The sequence below is a fragment of the Mesitornis unicolor genome, unplaced genomic scaffold (assembly GCF_000695765.1).
Source record: "Mesitornis unicolor isolate BGI_N332 unplaced genomic scaffold, ASM69576v1 scaffold11861, whole genome shotgun sequence".
Lineage (NCBI taxonomy): Eukaryota > Metazoa > Chordata > Aves > Mesitornithiformes > Mesitornithidae > Mesitornis > Mesitornis unicolor.
In genome coordinates this window covers 11,915-27,649 of record NW_010163142.1, presented here as the reverse complement: position 1 = coordinate 27,649, position 15,735 = coordinate 11,915, and the positions used below count along the sequence as shown (strand labels likewise).

The following is a 15,735-nucleotide window of genomic DNA, read 5'->3' as shown; positions in this document are numbered from 1 at the left end:
TCTGTAACTGTTGTTCTTTGACCTGCATTCTCTATGTGTTCAAGACTCACTTTTCTGTGTTTGTTCATTGGAATGCCTAAAGGAGTCTTTTGAGTTTTTCTCGATCTCTGAAATCCTAAATGGGGAGAAGATTGGCTTTTTACGGCTGCCTACAACTGTCACAGGCCTGTAAATGCACCACTTTGGATATTATTGAGGGAAAAAAATACCATGTTTTCACTATTTAAATGGATATATTTGCAATGAATGTGAAAAAAGCCATATATAGTAAACAAAAGAGCAAAGCAAAAATAAGCAAATCTTTTAGTGATTAAACTGATCCCCAAGACTAAAGACATTTGCAGTATTTCTATTTATATGAAAACAGTGTTGTTTATGTAAATGAATTTTGGAAGAGATATCAAGATGCATACTTCAGCAAGTAAGATAAATCTATATCCAGTAATGACCAAGGGTATTCTGAATTCATGTCACCTTAACTCATATCAGTCTAAAATTAATTTACTTTCCTCTGAAAATGTCTGATATTTGTATCTGTCAAAAAGAAGAAACTGATGCCTGTAGTTCTGGCATCCGTTATGTTAATTGCTATGTTTTACACTATTAAATCATACCATGAAATTTGTTCAGGGAACCTTACAATCAAGTATGTGCTTAAAAATCAGTTCAATTGAAGACAGTAAGTATTAAGCCTTATCATGTGATGGTGGTACTTTAATTGGCAGTAGACTTAAATTAATTTGAGTGCCTTAGATACAAATCTCTGTATCTTACTGTGTTTGGATTTCTTTGAAATGTAATTCCAAGTTTACATGTGCTGGTTTCATAATTTTTCATGTTAACATGTCTGCATCCTGAAGAAAAATAAGGTAGCATTAAAAGTACATATCAGTAATTAGCTTAATATTGTTGTTGTCATCTGATGAAACCTATGTAGCATAGAACCTACATAGTAAATTTGTTGACACATTGCTGTCTTTCGTGTGTCATAGACAGTTCTTGTAGTTCATAGCCTTTATCCATTCCTGAAGTTTTGCTCAGAGTAGATTTTTACTTACTTGTTCTTTACTGAAAACTTGAACACAAAAGTGCTAGGTTGTTTTATAAATTGTAAATGTAGAATAATCTAAAATTAATAGATTTTTGATAGTAAAAGGATAAGTTTTAATTAGAAGGTGTTAATAATTAATTTTCAAGATCATTTGAAAAACTGGCAACTTTGCTTGCAGGGAAACTGTCAAAAAGAAGAAACTTATCTAGACAAGTCTGTCTTGTCTGATTTAACGATCAAATTTGTCTCTTGTGTCTTTTGATGATATGTATGTATACACGTGGATATAGTAGATGCTTAATTCCATTTGTTGAAGTGCAGTTTTAAAGCTAGCTACTTCCTGCTACGTAAAGTTCCATTTTTGAGATATATCCATATACTCTATGCATATATATGTCATATGAAAATTATTCATATATAATTAGGTATAAAAATTGACTTGAAGTTCCTATTTGAGAGAGTTGCAAATGAGGATGGTGATTGTTTACTAAAGTACTTAATACTGCATCATAGTGATACAAACATCAATCTGAAATCAGCAGAAATACTCATTGAGAAAGTACAGCATAAATCTTAGAAAAATATTGCCTAGTATCTCTCTGCAAGACTGAACATAATCTAGATTTCCCTGTCACTGCTCATTAGTACTGCAGTAGTACATTGTTAAACCACAAGATGAGTTTGTCTTTCAGATGTGTTGGGGCAGCGTTACTTTGTTTGCTTGTGGTTTTTACTTTATATAACAACTTCTGTTTTTTTCTGGTGTGTTTTGTCTCCTTTAAAGGTCGTTTGTATGCAATGCAAACAGGGATGAAGATTGATAGTAAAACTCCAGAATGCCGTAAATTCTTATCCAAACTTATGGATCTGTTGGAAGCTGTAAGTAGAATTTACTGCCCCTCTCTAAAATGATTCATGATGTACTTTAATTTTTATTTAAGCTTCTGCAAATACTGTCTTTCCTCTGTCACTAGTCATTGATTCAACTGTTACATATGGAGACATACTATATGAATTTAAGTTGTATATAGTAAATGAGCAAAAGGATTGAAAGAAGATAAAGCTATACGTGGATATGTATTTTCATATGTATGTATGCACGCACAAACATGCTTTCTGCTTTGAAGTTTCAGTTGTTTGCCATAAGGTTTTGTCTAGACAACATGAAGTATAGTACTTTATTCATACATATTCTCATGAGAAATCATAATTCGTTACAAAATAAATGCAGGAGTTCTAGAAGACTTTTAAAGATTCATTTGTCTTTGATTCCTTGAAGTTTGTGAGAGTTATTTTCACTGCTATAGGATTGACTAGCTTAGTCCTTGGTGGTTTTGAAATTTTTGACATAAAGTGTTGTACCCAGGTAGTTTTAAAAAACATTTGCTAAAAGATAAAGATACTTTTGATCGTATCCTCTGTTAGAAATTGGGGGTCTTTTACTATGAATTTTTGTAAGCACAGTCTTACTTGTGTGGATAAGAGACAGCTATGCCACAGTCTTTTGAGTGTACCTGATAGTATTAAAAAGCAAACAACCTTAAATAGAACAGCATTAAACAGAGAAAGGTAAAGTCATTGTACAGATGGTCAGTTTAAGTTCAGGAGCTTTTTGTGTTCATGTGCTGTAATTTTCAGTAGTCTTGAAGGAAGTAGTGTGTGGATTTTAAGGTTTCAGTGCTCATTTGAAAGCAGAAAACAACACTGAAAAATGAAGCAGCAGTTCTTTTTTGTGGTGAGTATTAATGATTCCATCCAAAATGTAGCCATGGTAATGCCTGAAGAGTTTGTGTGAAACTAATGCAACAGCCTTCAATTCTTCAGAAGAAAAAAACCAAAAATGGAACAGGAACTATTTATCCTTTATTCATACTTTGTGCTTCTTGCTACATTTTATGTCGGATTTTTTTAGCAATGGAAGATCCAGTGTACAGTGACTTCTTGGTGTGGTATTTAATCAAATTGTAACATCTTGGGTCTGATTTTCATGCTCAGAAGGGAAGAAAGGTAGCAGGAGAGGTGAAATCAAAACTCTGAAATATTTTCCTCTTCATTCCCTAAGAATCGTTGAATTTTATTATATCGCTTGTGTTACTGCAGCAACTAATATGTCTGCAGTGTTCAGCTACCCTTTTTGTTTCAAATTTGGAAAGAAAACACGCAAAAAAACATAGTTTCTTCTTTCAGTTGCTGGTACAGTTGCCTGTGTGACAACTTGATGCTAAGGTTTTGAAGTTCCTTCTACATAGCCAAGTGGCATAAGGATGGAGAGAGCACTTCTAAGCAGATCTAACAGCATCTGTGGGACTAGGAAACTTGGATGTATGGAGAATTTAGATTTCTGCGATAATTCAATAGCAGCCGTTTTCATTCTGTCCTTCACCAGCAGGTGGCACAAAGGGGTGCTGCAGCTTTGTGCTAAACGTTTTTCACAGCTGTGTGTTGCCACAGTTGGTTGCTTTCAAGGTTAAGAGAGAAGCTTACAAACAATCCTGAGCTTTACAGTAGCAAAGAATAAAGCAACGTAGATATATCTGGAAATTACCAAATGTCTTCTTTGCAACAAACTTCATAATATTCCAAATGTGTGAATTAATTAGAGTGTTTTTGTATCCAAACTGCGTTTTTCTGTGTGAAATATTGTTACATATGATTGTGTTGTTTTGCTTTTCCAATATGAAACTGTTTCATTTTAAATGCTTTTAGTAAAAATAAACCAAGTTTGCTTGATTTCACGTTCAAATTATGAATCATTATTTAAAACATCAGTACTGCTATACTGAATCATGATTATGTGAAGGGTAATTTCAAAAGTAAACAACTTGGTTAACTAATATTTTTAGAAGCTGTAGTATGTATATGTAACTGAGGGTCATTTGTGTATTTGAAATAATCTCCATTGTACATCAGATCGAGTATAGTAGTAAGTGTAAGGTGTATGTGTAGGCTGATGAAATATGTATATAGACAAATCATTTTCTTCCTCAGTGAACTTAAGTGTTTCATTTCAGTTACTTATCTTGCAACTTACTAAGTGTGGTACACTCTCAAGAATAACAGTTATGCTTTGTAAAACACAAATACTTTTTGAAAACTACATAGAGTATGAATTTGACAGAAGTTGTCAAATTTAAAGTTCTGCTTGGAAAGTTTATATTTCACTGCCGAACTCAGGCAATGTTCTGTGCATTAAAATGTTGGCAGCAATCTAAAAAATATGAAAATGCAGCCTGCATGATTGAATTTTCTTCACACACATAGTGAAAAACAACTGCCATTCAGAGATTGTTTTTAAATCTTTTGGCAAAATAAAGGCTGCAGGTTAGTATCATGCAGTGTTCCTGTTTTTGTTCTCCAAGGATAACCTGAGATTTCCTTATGTGCAAACAGTAAGCCTATTCAGAAGCTGTAAATCCACCTGTTGTAACTGTTAGAGGGTTATTTGCTTTACTGATTTTTATTAGGAAACCTGAGGATTCTTGTACTCTTAACGTCTTTGAAAAGAGGTCTTTGAATTGCAGTGCACTGCTTACACTGAAAATTCCAGTAAGTCTATGGGTCGCTAGACCGGTCAAGGTAGGGTTCAGACACTATGAAAGATGTAATGAACTGCAATGAAATAACCTTACAAGAGAGAAGATACATGGTCACTGACCTCCAGTGTCTTTACAAAACATGCACTACTTAGTTAATTGAACTGTGTTGAATCCTGACACAGGCTTCAGCATGCTTGGCCTTTTGGATAGTAAAGGGGAAAATATCTGTAGCTATTCCTTCACAATATCGTAGTTGTGTTTAATCTTAATGGAGTTTTGGGGGAGTTTTTTGGTTTGTTTTGTTTTTAAAGTATTTTGTGATTGAAAAGGGTATTCAGAGCTACTTATTTCTCTCTTAAAAAATAGGCTTTATATTTAGCATGCTGCTTTTAGTGTTTGTTATGTTAGAAGCTGGAGATTTGTAAAATAATTAAAGTGTGTGTTGTTTCTTTTTAAAATTGTAGTTGCTTTGTCTTAATCAGCAGTTTCTAGTGTTTGAATTGGATTGCAAAATTGCTAGGGTCTAATAAGGTAATGAATGTATTTTTTTCAACTTTTTTCAGATGAAAAAGCAATTTGGTGATAATGAAGCAATTACTCAGGAAATTGTTGGTTCTGCTCATGTGGAGAATTATGCTTTGAAAATGTTTTTGTATGCAGACAATGAAGACAGAGCTGGGCAATTTCATAAGTAGGTGAAAAACTTTGGATTTGTTGTCTGAATTAAGATACTGGACAGGAAATTTGAATGTCTGAACTTTTTAATTGACTTGAAACAAAAATTGTGCTTTAATGCATTCATTTCTCTTTCAGAAAACTTGATTTATTGCTACTTGTATGTCTCTAACTTCACACATTAACTGGCATCCTCTTTCTTGTGTTCTTTTAAGAGGTTGCTCACCTGCTGGCAAGCCTTCTAAAACCCCAGGCTAATATTGAGCTTGGCATCAAGCATGTTATAGTTTTTGCTGTTCCGTGATATTAAAATAGTTGTGATGATACATTAAGTGGTTTGATTTACAGCAATTACTGCAGCATGTTCATGACTTTGCTAGGCTTTTTCTAAGATAATATAGAACGTCATATGCCCTGTATTGAACACTCCAGACTAGAAACTTAAGTGCAGAACAGGTGACCAGCTTTAAAAAATAATGAAGACTTTCTGCACACTAATCAGGAGACTGGATCATATGTTGCTAAATGTAAACATTGTGAAGTTCTGTAACATTGGATTAAAAGAAAAAATTAGTGATGATTGGCTTGAAATAAGCCAGTCTGATCTAAAATGCCAGGTTCTAAAATGTGATCCTGAGAGACTGAAATTACCAAGTTAGTGAAATGTTTCCTTTTTTACAGAAACATGATAAAGTCCTTCTATACTGCAAGTCTACTGATAGACGTTCTAACGGTATTTGGGGAGCTTTCTGAAGAGGTAAGTGTAAGGGATATCAGTGTATTTATTATCTGATTACTTTTCCTAGCACAGGTGTAAATTACTGTTTTAGTTCTGTAAAGTTGTTATAATTTGTGAATATGAACTTCGAAGAAAATATGTTCTTTGGAATAAGGAATTGTGGTAAGTATTTCAAATAAATTATATGTGAAATATTAGGTAATTGTTATCTGGTAGAAGATGCTTCATTACTTAATCAGACTTATTACTGTGGGACACATAGCATTACATTGAGCAACCTGAAATTATTATAGAGAAAAATGAGGCAAAACTCTTGACTTTTTCTGCATTCACTTTTTTCACCCTCCATGCAAGAATTTTAGTGCTAGTAATTGAGGTGGAATTATGTACAGTTTCAGGTTTTGGTTTTGTGAGTGATTAAAATGTGTGGCCTTTTCCCTTCTCCAGAATGCCCAGCACAGGAAGTATGCCAGGTGGAAAGCAGCATACATTCATAACTGCTTGAAGAATGGAGAGACTCCTCAGCCTGGGCCTATTGGAATGGAAGGAGAGAGCTTCGGTGTGTGTTTCCCTTTCTTTTTAAAAGAGCAGAGGACTGGGTTGTGACCAAAGTGGTGGTATGCACAGTTCTTCTGGGAGAACCCCACAGGAAGCACTGCTGCCCTGTTTAATGTTCCATTCATGATGGGCCACCTTCTGCTTTTTCTTTTCTGTTTCTACTGTTATTTTGTTTGGCCCTTACTATTTGATTTATTTATTTGACTTTTTTTTTCCTCTCCTCTGTAGTGGAGATTATTATTTTGAATATGGCTACTCTCTAAGAAGGCATTGTCACCTCTGGGCCAGAACAGTGCATTTCTTTAACACTACCCACAGTCCTTTTAAATCTGTTCTGCAAACTTATGATCCCTTTGCCAATTTATCTTCTCTCAGGAGTTAGATACGAGTTGAAAATGGATTGATCATAGGTGAATTCAGCTTCAAAGCAAGCACCTGGTTGTGAGACAACCCCTTCTTCCCCATATAATAATGTGATTTTCAAAATAGTTTTATAGCCTGCTGTTTTTAGATCGGGTTTCCTGCCACTTTCTCACTCATCCCACTTTTTCTCATATTTTTAGTTACTCCCTGTGTTCTGCTGGCTACCTGACTTTCCTATACAAAATTCCTTGAAGTCGCCTCCTTAACAGTTAGATAAGAAGTGCCAATTTCCAAGGACACCCTCTTACCAAAATGAATGTTTATCAGAACAAGTTGTTTAAAACCTCCCAACTGTAACTTTTACTGTCTTCTATGTAATGCTTTCAGACCTTTCTGAACTCTGCTGCTAATTTAAAAGTCTTAGCTTTTCAGTAAGAAGAGTTAGGGGCATCCTAACCTTTTTCATTTAAAGCTTTTTTAAGACAGACACCACCAGTGTAAGCATGCAAGCTAGCCTCTTCATGAAGTTACAGAACACACAGTAAGCAAACCCTGTCTTACAAGAGCACATTGATCACATCCTAACCTATTCTGAAAAAGACAGCTCCATTCTCTTATGTCATTATGTGTATTTTTACTAAAAATAAATAATCAAAACAGAGCTGCCATATTATTTCTAAACTTTATAATATTAACCTATTTCTGAAGTATAGATCCAAAGGCTTCAGAGATACACACAAGAATGAAATCACATACAAAAATTTTTTGTTTAACTGCTGAAACAGAAAAAATATTACTGTTCTTTGTATTAAGTGACCATGCTGTCCAGTTATTGATTAAAGCAAAATGCATGGCAAAAATGATACATTTCTGAAATAGGTCAAAATAAAAATAGTACATAATTGCTAAATTAACTTTCCAAATATTTCCACCCTTTTTCTTTTCCATTGTTTCCCATTTTTCTATGCTTAATGGTTTAAGAATGTCCGATTCTTTTTGCATGTCACCAGTTGCTTTTCATTGCGATCAGTTTCATTTATTAAGGGTTTTTTTCATTTTCCTCCGCAGTCAGCACAGAAGCTTGACATTTTGAATGTGAATCTCTTATGGAAATAGGATGTCTTTGGAATAGGTATTTTCATTCTGCAAATTAAATCAGACTAGTTGTGCACAATGGCAATCACCTCGTCATGGTTTAACGCAGCAAGCAGCCAAAACTCCATGCAGTATACTTGCTTGCCCTCCTTCCTTGCTGTTGGGATGGGGGAGAAAATTGGGAGATGAAAAGTAAAGAGCTCATCAGTTGAGATAAAGACTAATAAGTAAAACAACCCAAACTTAAATAATAATAATGCCAATTAATTGTAAGAAGAATAGGAACAACGATAGTAAAGCAATCAAAGTTATACTCAGCTCACAAACAGCAGTCACTGGCTGTTTGCCAACAAAAAAAGTGACAAGGGAGGTGTAATCCTCAGGAACTGAGGTGGGCTGCCATCACAAAATAGAAGGGAAGGGATGGAAGGGGCCAAAAAGATCAAGGGCTGAAGGAGAAGAAGGAAGGGGTCATCCCCTACAGGCTCCCCAATTTATAGTCAGTGTGGCCTTCCTGGGATACAGTAAATCTTTACTGGTCATCTTGGATCATACCCAGATCATCTGTTCTGGGTTACTTATCCTGGAGAGTTCTGGGCTTTTGCTTCCTCTCCCCTTTCTCCTGTGCAGAGAGAAGAGAAAAAGCCAAGCAAAACCCAACAGAAATCTATAACCACAAGTGCAAGTAGAACCTTGAAAAACATAAATATCAGCTGATGAGAACGAAAATAATAAAACTTACCTGCTTCAGTAAGGAAAATAATTCTTATCACAACTACAGTTATAATATAAACTTTGATTCATTAAAGCAAGTACTGCAGCTTTCTTAGAAATTCAGTTTTGCTGAAACTTTAAAATGGAATTCTACAGTTCAACTACAGCAAAACCAGGACACCTTTATGTATAATTCTTCATATAGCTAATAAAACAACTAAGAACATTAAATGATGAAATATGCTCCAGTCTAGACACAGTTATATTTCAAGTGAAGCATTAGCAAACTATTTTTTTTCTTAACTGCTGATGCAGCTGTAGTGATAAAGATTTATAATGCAACACCAGCTGTGAACATTACCACATCTTTGTAAGTCAGATTACACCAGTTTGATAACTTAATGGAGAAGACAATATGTGGGAAAAATCTTTTGTTATAGTGAATGTAATGAATAGCCCAATTAAATATTTCTAGCTTTAAATCAGTGCTGTTTAGTGGTCTGGCTCATAGTGTGGTAATGTTCACAAAGTTCACCTGATTATGTGAAATTAATTATGAATTCTAAGCAATTGCAAAAATATAATTTCTAAGCAAAGACTGCAGAACTTTTGCTAAAAGTCTGTGTGTGCAGCTTGTGTAGAAACAGTAATTGTTCCTCAGCATCAACAAATAGGCTCTTTCTTCATTTTATTAATGTGGAGGCAAAGGTAACTGACTTGCACAAGGCTGTGAAAGGAACTGTTATGGGAGGGAAAGTAGAACACAGGATTTACACAAATCCTTACTGCTCATTGCAGGTCATTACAAGCAGTAGCGTGAATAGGTGAAGACTTGCTTTCATGAAAACGTTAGGTCTGCATGCAGATTAAAAGGGACACAAAAGCTGAGTGAGCCAAAATTTTAACATCCTTATTCATAGGGAGTGTGCAATATCTATTGTTGGGCAATATCTTTTTATTTGTTGACTTGTATTTCTTATAGTAGGAGAATGTCTCACACCCTTTTATTTTCTGAGCAATGAAATAAGAAATACTTCTTGATGTTTATTTTTGGAAATTAACTCTGTAGTGTAGGCGTCCATACTGCTTTACACTGCTTTAAGACAAAAAAAATATGCAAATTTATTTTTGTTAGAAGAATCACCAAGAAAGTGTCAATTCTCGCTTTGTGCATCATAAGAAGAAAAGCAGCATTGTCTGAATGTACAACTGGGCCTTCCCCATTCCTTTCTGCTTGCTCATTTTCTTCCTCCCCTTGCAAGTGGAAAAAGTCTGTTTAAACAGAGTGAAACTATGTCTCTGTAGCTTGACAAATTAACATTTTTTTTCCAAAGTGTTATTTTCTTTGTGATTCTTGAAAACCATACTGTAACTCTCAAAGATGTTTTTACAGTAATATAGGCTTGCTTTATGCAGTTCTGCTGTTGTATTTATGGATGCTTTTGTCAGGATACCATAATGAAAACCTTAAAATGGTGTGCTTAATTTATTAGTGCAGTTGGAATACAAGTCCTACAGTACACATAAAGGTCACTTAGCAATAACCCTAGGTCATCCAACAAGATTTTCTACTAATGGAAGAAAATTTTAAAAGTAATTTCAATTATGAAAAGCTTCCTAAATGGTCATGGAATAACCATAGTAAAATACTTATAAAGTCACCACTTTCATTACAACATATAATATGTGTTCCACATTTATGCTGTAGAATTCCAGGAAACCTGTATAGTCCCAACTAGTAGAATGAACAGTGTGTGAAGAGTTGATGGATTATTTTTTTATTTTTTTTTTAGACTATTTCTCGATGCTGGGGATGGGGAAGGGAGCAGTGTTTCGTTGTGCATCTTTTATCAACATCTCCAGCTACAGAAAAACAGCACAGCAGAATGAGGAAAAGAAAATGTTTATAAATTAAAATGAATAGATTATGGCAAAAGTATTATCTTTTTAATTCTTTGGACTCCTTAAAAATAGAGGTCCAGAGAACTGGAGGAGTCTGTACTCCTTAAAAATAAAAATGTTGCTGGTTTTAGATGTAATACTATGGGCTGCTGAATTTAGATCATAATCAGTGCTTCCCTGTGCTAGACAAGGGAAAGTCATTAAGCCTTGAGAATCCTTTATTTATGTGAAAGTGTCTTTGGACTGTTGGTTATGGGGCCAGCCTTATGACACACAGTTTTGCCTTCAATAAATAAATAATAATTTAAAACCCCCAAACAAACAGATAGTCTGGGGACTGTAGCTCTGAGGAAAATCTAAAGAGCATATGGATTCCTTATGCTGGGATCCAAGCACAAAGGCTGATGAGGTTCCAAGACAAGAAACTCAGCTGTAGCTGAAGCTGTACGTGAAACAATAATGTCACTGTTCCGCAGCCTGGTATTTCAGCATCCTTGAGTAAATTGCAGGGAACTTTAAATTCTGGGTTATTACTGCTTTATGAGAAATTAATTCTCTAATTTTTCCTAGTGTTCATTCCCATTCCCTAGAAAAGATTTGTTTTTCAATAACATTATGGATGTTCTAACCACAGAACTGAAAACCAGTTTGTTGTGTTAAATGTTTTTTCTAGCAGCCTGAAATCCTTCTGTTTAGCACTACTGTTAAAATTTTTTGTGAATACTGCAAGCGCATATCTCAAGATAGTTCTAATACTTTAATCTTTGATAAAGAATATTTTATGTATTTACTTTGCAGAAAGAATAGTTACGATGCTTTGGTGACATTTGGGCACTGAAAACACCTAAGAGGAGTTAATTTAAATAAAGCTACTTTTTTTGTTTAACATTTGCCAATTACATAATAAGCAAATCAAAGAGTTGATCTCTTGATACATATGTAGGATTAAAAAGTATATTGCTCTTTTGTGAATTTGCCTCTTACAAATGATGAGTGTTTCTAACACTTTATTTCATTGCTTTCATTTTTTGTTTATAACATTGCCAAACTTTTTTGTATTTGAGTTCATATCTTCTATGGCCAGTGCTGCCTACAGCATTGCACTTTTGCAGGGATAACTACACAGTGAGGAAGTTTGAAGCTGAAACTGGGAATGTCTTGGAGAGAAGACTGGGAGGTAGTACAAGACAGGCACAAGTATGGAGCAACAAAGGGTTGCAGATATGAGATATGAAGTCCTGGTGCAAAGAAAGAGAAATCAGAATGGGACTGAACAGCCAGATAAGGGCAACAGAAGGCTGCAGGGGGCAGAATAAAGGAGTAAATGCATTAAACAGTTTAAGTCTGGGCAAGAATTTACAGGTAATTTCTCTTAAGTGAAATGTCAAGTACAATGAAAGCATGTTTTCCCACTCCCTCATCCTCAAAAGTGGCTTAGTCATTTTTGCAACAGCTTTCCTAAAATACTATCTTCAGGTGGATGCTGAACATGGAAAATCCAACTTTATGGCTACAATTTGACCAAGCTATAAATAATTGATAACTGTTAGAAGCAAACTTGGGCAGCATTACCTTCAGACAGCACAATGGATGTTGTGTATAACTATTGCAATAATCTTATGTACAGTAAGTCTCTGGGATTTTGTTATACTAAATTTTATTTTCTGAAGCTTCTAAAATAATTTTTTAGTTAACGCTAAACCAGTTTTTGTCAGTTGTAACACATTTAGTTTTACTTCCATGCATGTTAGCCAGACGATATTGCAGTATGAATTACTAGCAAAATATACAGCAAAGGAAAAATCTGGCACCTTAAGATACCCTTTGCCTTCCAGGAATCTGCCAGGTGTTTGTTTGTATGTGTCAAAAATCGCTTCACAGCCTGAATTACTGGTTGCAGCAAGTGAAAGTAATTTTCACAAGAGTAACATACAAAAATTTTAGTGTTCTGTGATTTCATATTAAATTTTGCTAGCAGTACTTGACACTCCTGACAGAACTTTGCTTCTAGGTTTCTTTGCTTTTTAAGTTTTTAAAATAAAGATTCTTGATATTAAACTGTGTGTTTGCGGGATTTGTGAATTTGTTTATTAGTATTTTTATGTTCTATAACTTTGCAATATAAAACAAAAATATATTCTTTAACTGGGCTTATTAAAGCCCAGTGAAAATCTCCTAATGACAATACTGTTGATTTTACTCTGAATTATAGCCTTTTATTGTAGTAAATAATATTGCAAATTAAAAGTTGGTTAGTCATTTTTAGTAAAGGTAGTGCATGAATTTTTTCTGGGAGGAAGAAGACCTCACATGGGAAAAAATTCTGATATTTGTAATAGTAGACGGTTTAATTATTAAGCAGTAGAGGTGTTTGCATAACGCATAATCTTGTAGAGTTGAAGATCAGAGTGGATTTCATGAGGAGGAAACATCTCTTTTGCCAGCTCTAGGCACATAAAAGTTTTGTGTTCACATATTCATTTTGCTCCCTTTCAAGAACTGACTGTTAGCAAAGCCATTCCCAAAACTGTGCTCATTCTACCTGACATTATTGATACAGATGAACACATACACTAGAGGAAAATTAGCTTTTTTAAAATTGAATTGAATTTAAATTAAGAAGCAGAAATGAATCATACTTTAAATTAATATTATCATAATAAAATTGAACAATTAGCCCTCAAAGTAACATTGAATAAACTAGACCAGAATCTTAAGAACATGACTAGATTGAAAAATAATATATAACTTCTTTGTACATGCCATGGGATATATTGAACTTCATTATCCATGTAGTGCTTTCTGTACTCTTAACTGTTCTAGATAGAGTTGTTGCTTGGCTAAGCTCTATTTCATTTTCTTGCTTGGTATGACTTTCTCAGAGTTTCCCTTTCTTTGTTATTTATCTGTGGTTTGTTTAATGGATATGAGCTGAAAGGATTGGTGCTCTCTTTCTCTTAACGAAGAGTTAAAACACAGATTACTGCATATTTGTAGTAACTTGTTCAGTTACTGTGAATGCAGTACATGGAAGCTGAAGTTTGTACTAATGAGACAAATTGCTTATATTCAGACCAGTAATTAAATGATCCTTCAATTTAAACAGAAGAGATCTTTGAAAGTATGTGAGATTAGAGATCTTTATCCTATGTTATGTTGCTTTTTTTACTTTGTCAAATCAACTGTAGATGGTGTAGGTTGATAAATGCTTTATGTATCACTGTGGTGGCAATTTTTCTACTAACAAAACTTTGAAAGGAGATTTTAAAAGAAAGCCTAAGTTTTCAGGTGTTTGCACAGAAGAGTTGCAGTAATTCCTGTTTTGTGTCATCTTAGCAGATGTTGAAAGGGAAGAAGCAGAGTCATCTTCTCTCCATAGTGGAGCAACTCAACCAGCATCATCATCTACGTATGAAGCGAACAACGTACCAACTAGTAATTACTCTGGTATACATATACCACCAGGTGCCCATGCACCAGCCAATACTCCAGCTGCTGAAGTACCTCATAACACAGGTATGTCCGAATCACACCCAAAAAATTAATACCATTATTGAGAGGCAAATTCTAGCTCTCTTTCCATTATATGTTAAGTAAAATAATATAGGTATTCTGTGGCAGGAGCAACTTCATAAATTAACATAGTAAAAATACCATCAGAAATATATTTTGGTTTTATAGTTTTTAAAATACATAATTCATATTTTGGAGCACTTTTGTGAAAGAGTTGTATGGACTGAAAGAGTAAGTGTTCCTGCTGTTTATGGTTTCTTCTTCTCTAGAACCATGCATCACAACATCTATTGGGTTAGCCAGAAAGTAAATGTGTGGGTTTTCTAATAGATGGACATACATGTCTTGAAATTTAACTAACTTTATTTCAAATCACAAATTCATTATGTAATTTGAGAGTTGACATTTCAAGCTTGTTTTAGAAAAAGAAAGTGCACAATTTTGTTAAAAACTATTTATTTGATGTTAATTTCAAAACAGAAAAAAGGAACTTTTTTGTCATATTGTTCTGTATTACTTTCAAAAAGAAATAAACGCTGTTGAAGCTTATAAAAAGTTATGTGATATGTATGGTAAAAATGCTTTAAAACTACAGCACTGTCAGAATTGGTTTGCTAAATTTTAGTCCGGAGATTTTTGATTTTAAAGATGCACCACATTCAGGAAGGTCAATTGAAGTTGATAACGACAAAATAAAGACATTAAGTGACTCCAGTTGGCATTCAATGACACAAGAGATTGCTGATAATCTTAACAGATCAAAATCAAGCATTGAAAACCATTTAAAACAACTTGGATATATTAGGAAGCTCAATATTTGGGTAGCACATGAGCTCAAAGAAACTCATTTTGGTGTCTTGACACCTGTGATTTTCTCTTGAAACGTGAAGAAAACGATCCATTTTTGAAATGTATGCTAACAGGTAATGAAAAATGGATCGTCTACAACAACAATGAACAAAAAAGAACGTGGAGCAAGCATGATGAAGCAGCTCAAAGCACTTCAAAAGCAGATATTCACCAAGGGAAGGTCATGCTGTCAGTCTGGTGGGATTTCAAAGGTGGTGTGTATTTTGCATTGCTTCCAAAGGAGCCAAACCGTTAATTCGGACATGTACTGTCATCAACTGGATAAATTCAGTGATGCCATCGAAGCGGAGAAGCCAGAATTGGTGAATTGCAAAGGTGCTGTTTTTCTCCATGATAACGCTAGACCACGTACAAGTTTGGTCATTCATCAAAAATTGTTGCAGCTTGGATGGGAGGTGTTACCACATCCACCATATTTGCCAGACCTGGCATCATCAGACTACCGTTTGTTTTGTTCTTTACAAAATGCCTTGAATGGTAAAACCTTCACTGCTGATGACGATATCAAATTGTTCTTGGAACTGCTTTTTGACAAAAGAACTTTTCTGAGTGTGGGATCATGACATTGTCTGAAAGTTGGCAAAAGGTAATTGAACAAAATTGACAATACATTGTTTAATACAGTTTTTGTTTCCCTGAAAAATTGCCTTTCACTTACACAGAAGAAAACGCAATTACTTTTTGGCCAACCCAATACACTGTAAAGCACCATTTGAATC

The 15,735-nt window shown here is 34.5% G+C and overlaps 1 protein-coding gene across 1 annotated transcript in view; it reads left to right on the top strand.

Annotated features, from left to right (window-relative positions):
* The first annotated feature begins 1,839 nt into the window (after window positions 1-1,839).
* The window catches only part of VTA1 (vesicle (multivesicular body) trafficking 1), a 22,557-nt gene continuing 8,661 nt past the window's right edge, over window positions 1,840-15,735 (top strand). Inside the window, exons 1-5 of the mRNA XM_010193855.1 lie at window positions 1,840-1,930; window positions 5,151-5,278; window positions 5,944-6,019; window positions 6,449-6,560; window positions 13,973-14,149. Coding sequence (XP_010192157.1) covers window positions 1,850-1,930; window positions 5,151-5,278; window positions 5,944-6,019; window positions 6,449-6,560; window positions 13,973-14,149 — 574 coding nt within the window. The 5' untranslated portion in view covers window positions 1,840-1,849. The remainder of the gene's footprint in view (window positions 1,931-5,150; window positions 5,279-5,943; window positions 6,020-6,448; window positions 6,561-13,972; window positions 14,150-15,735) is intronic.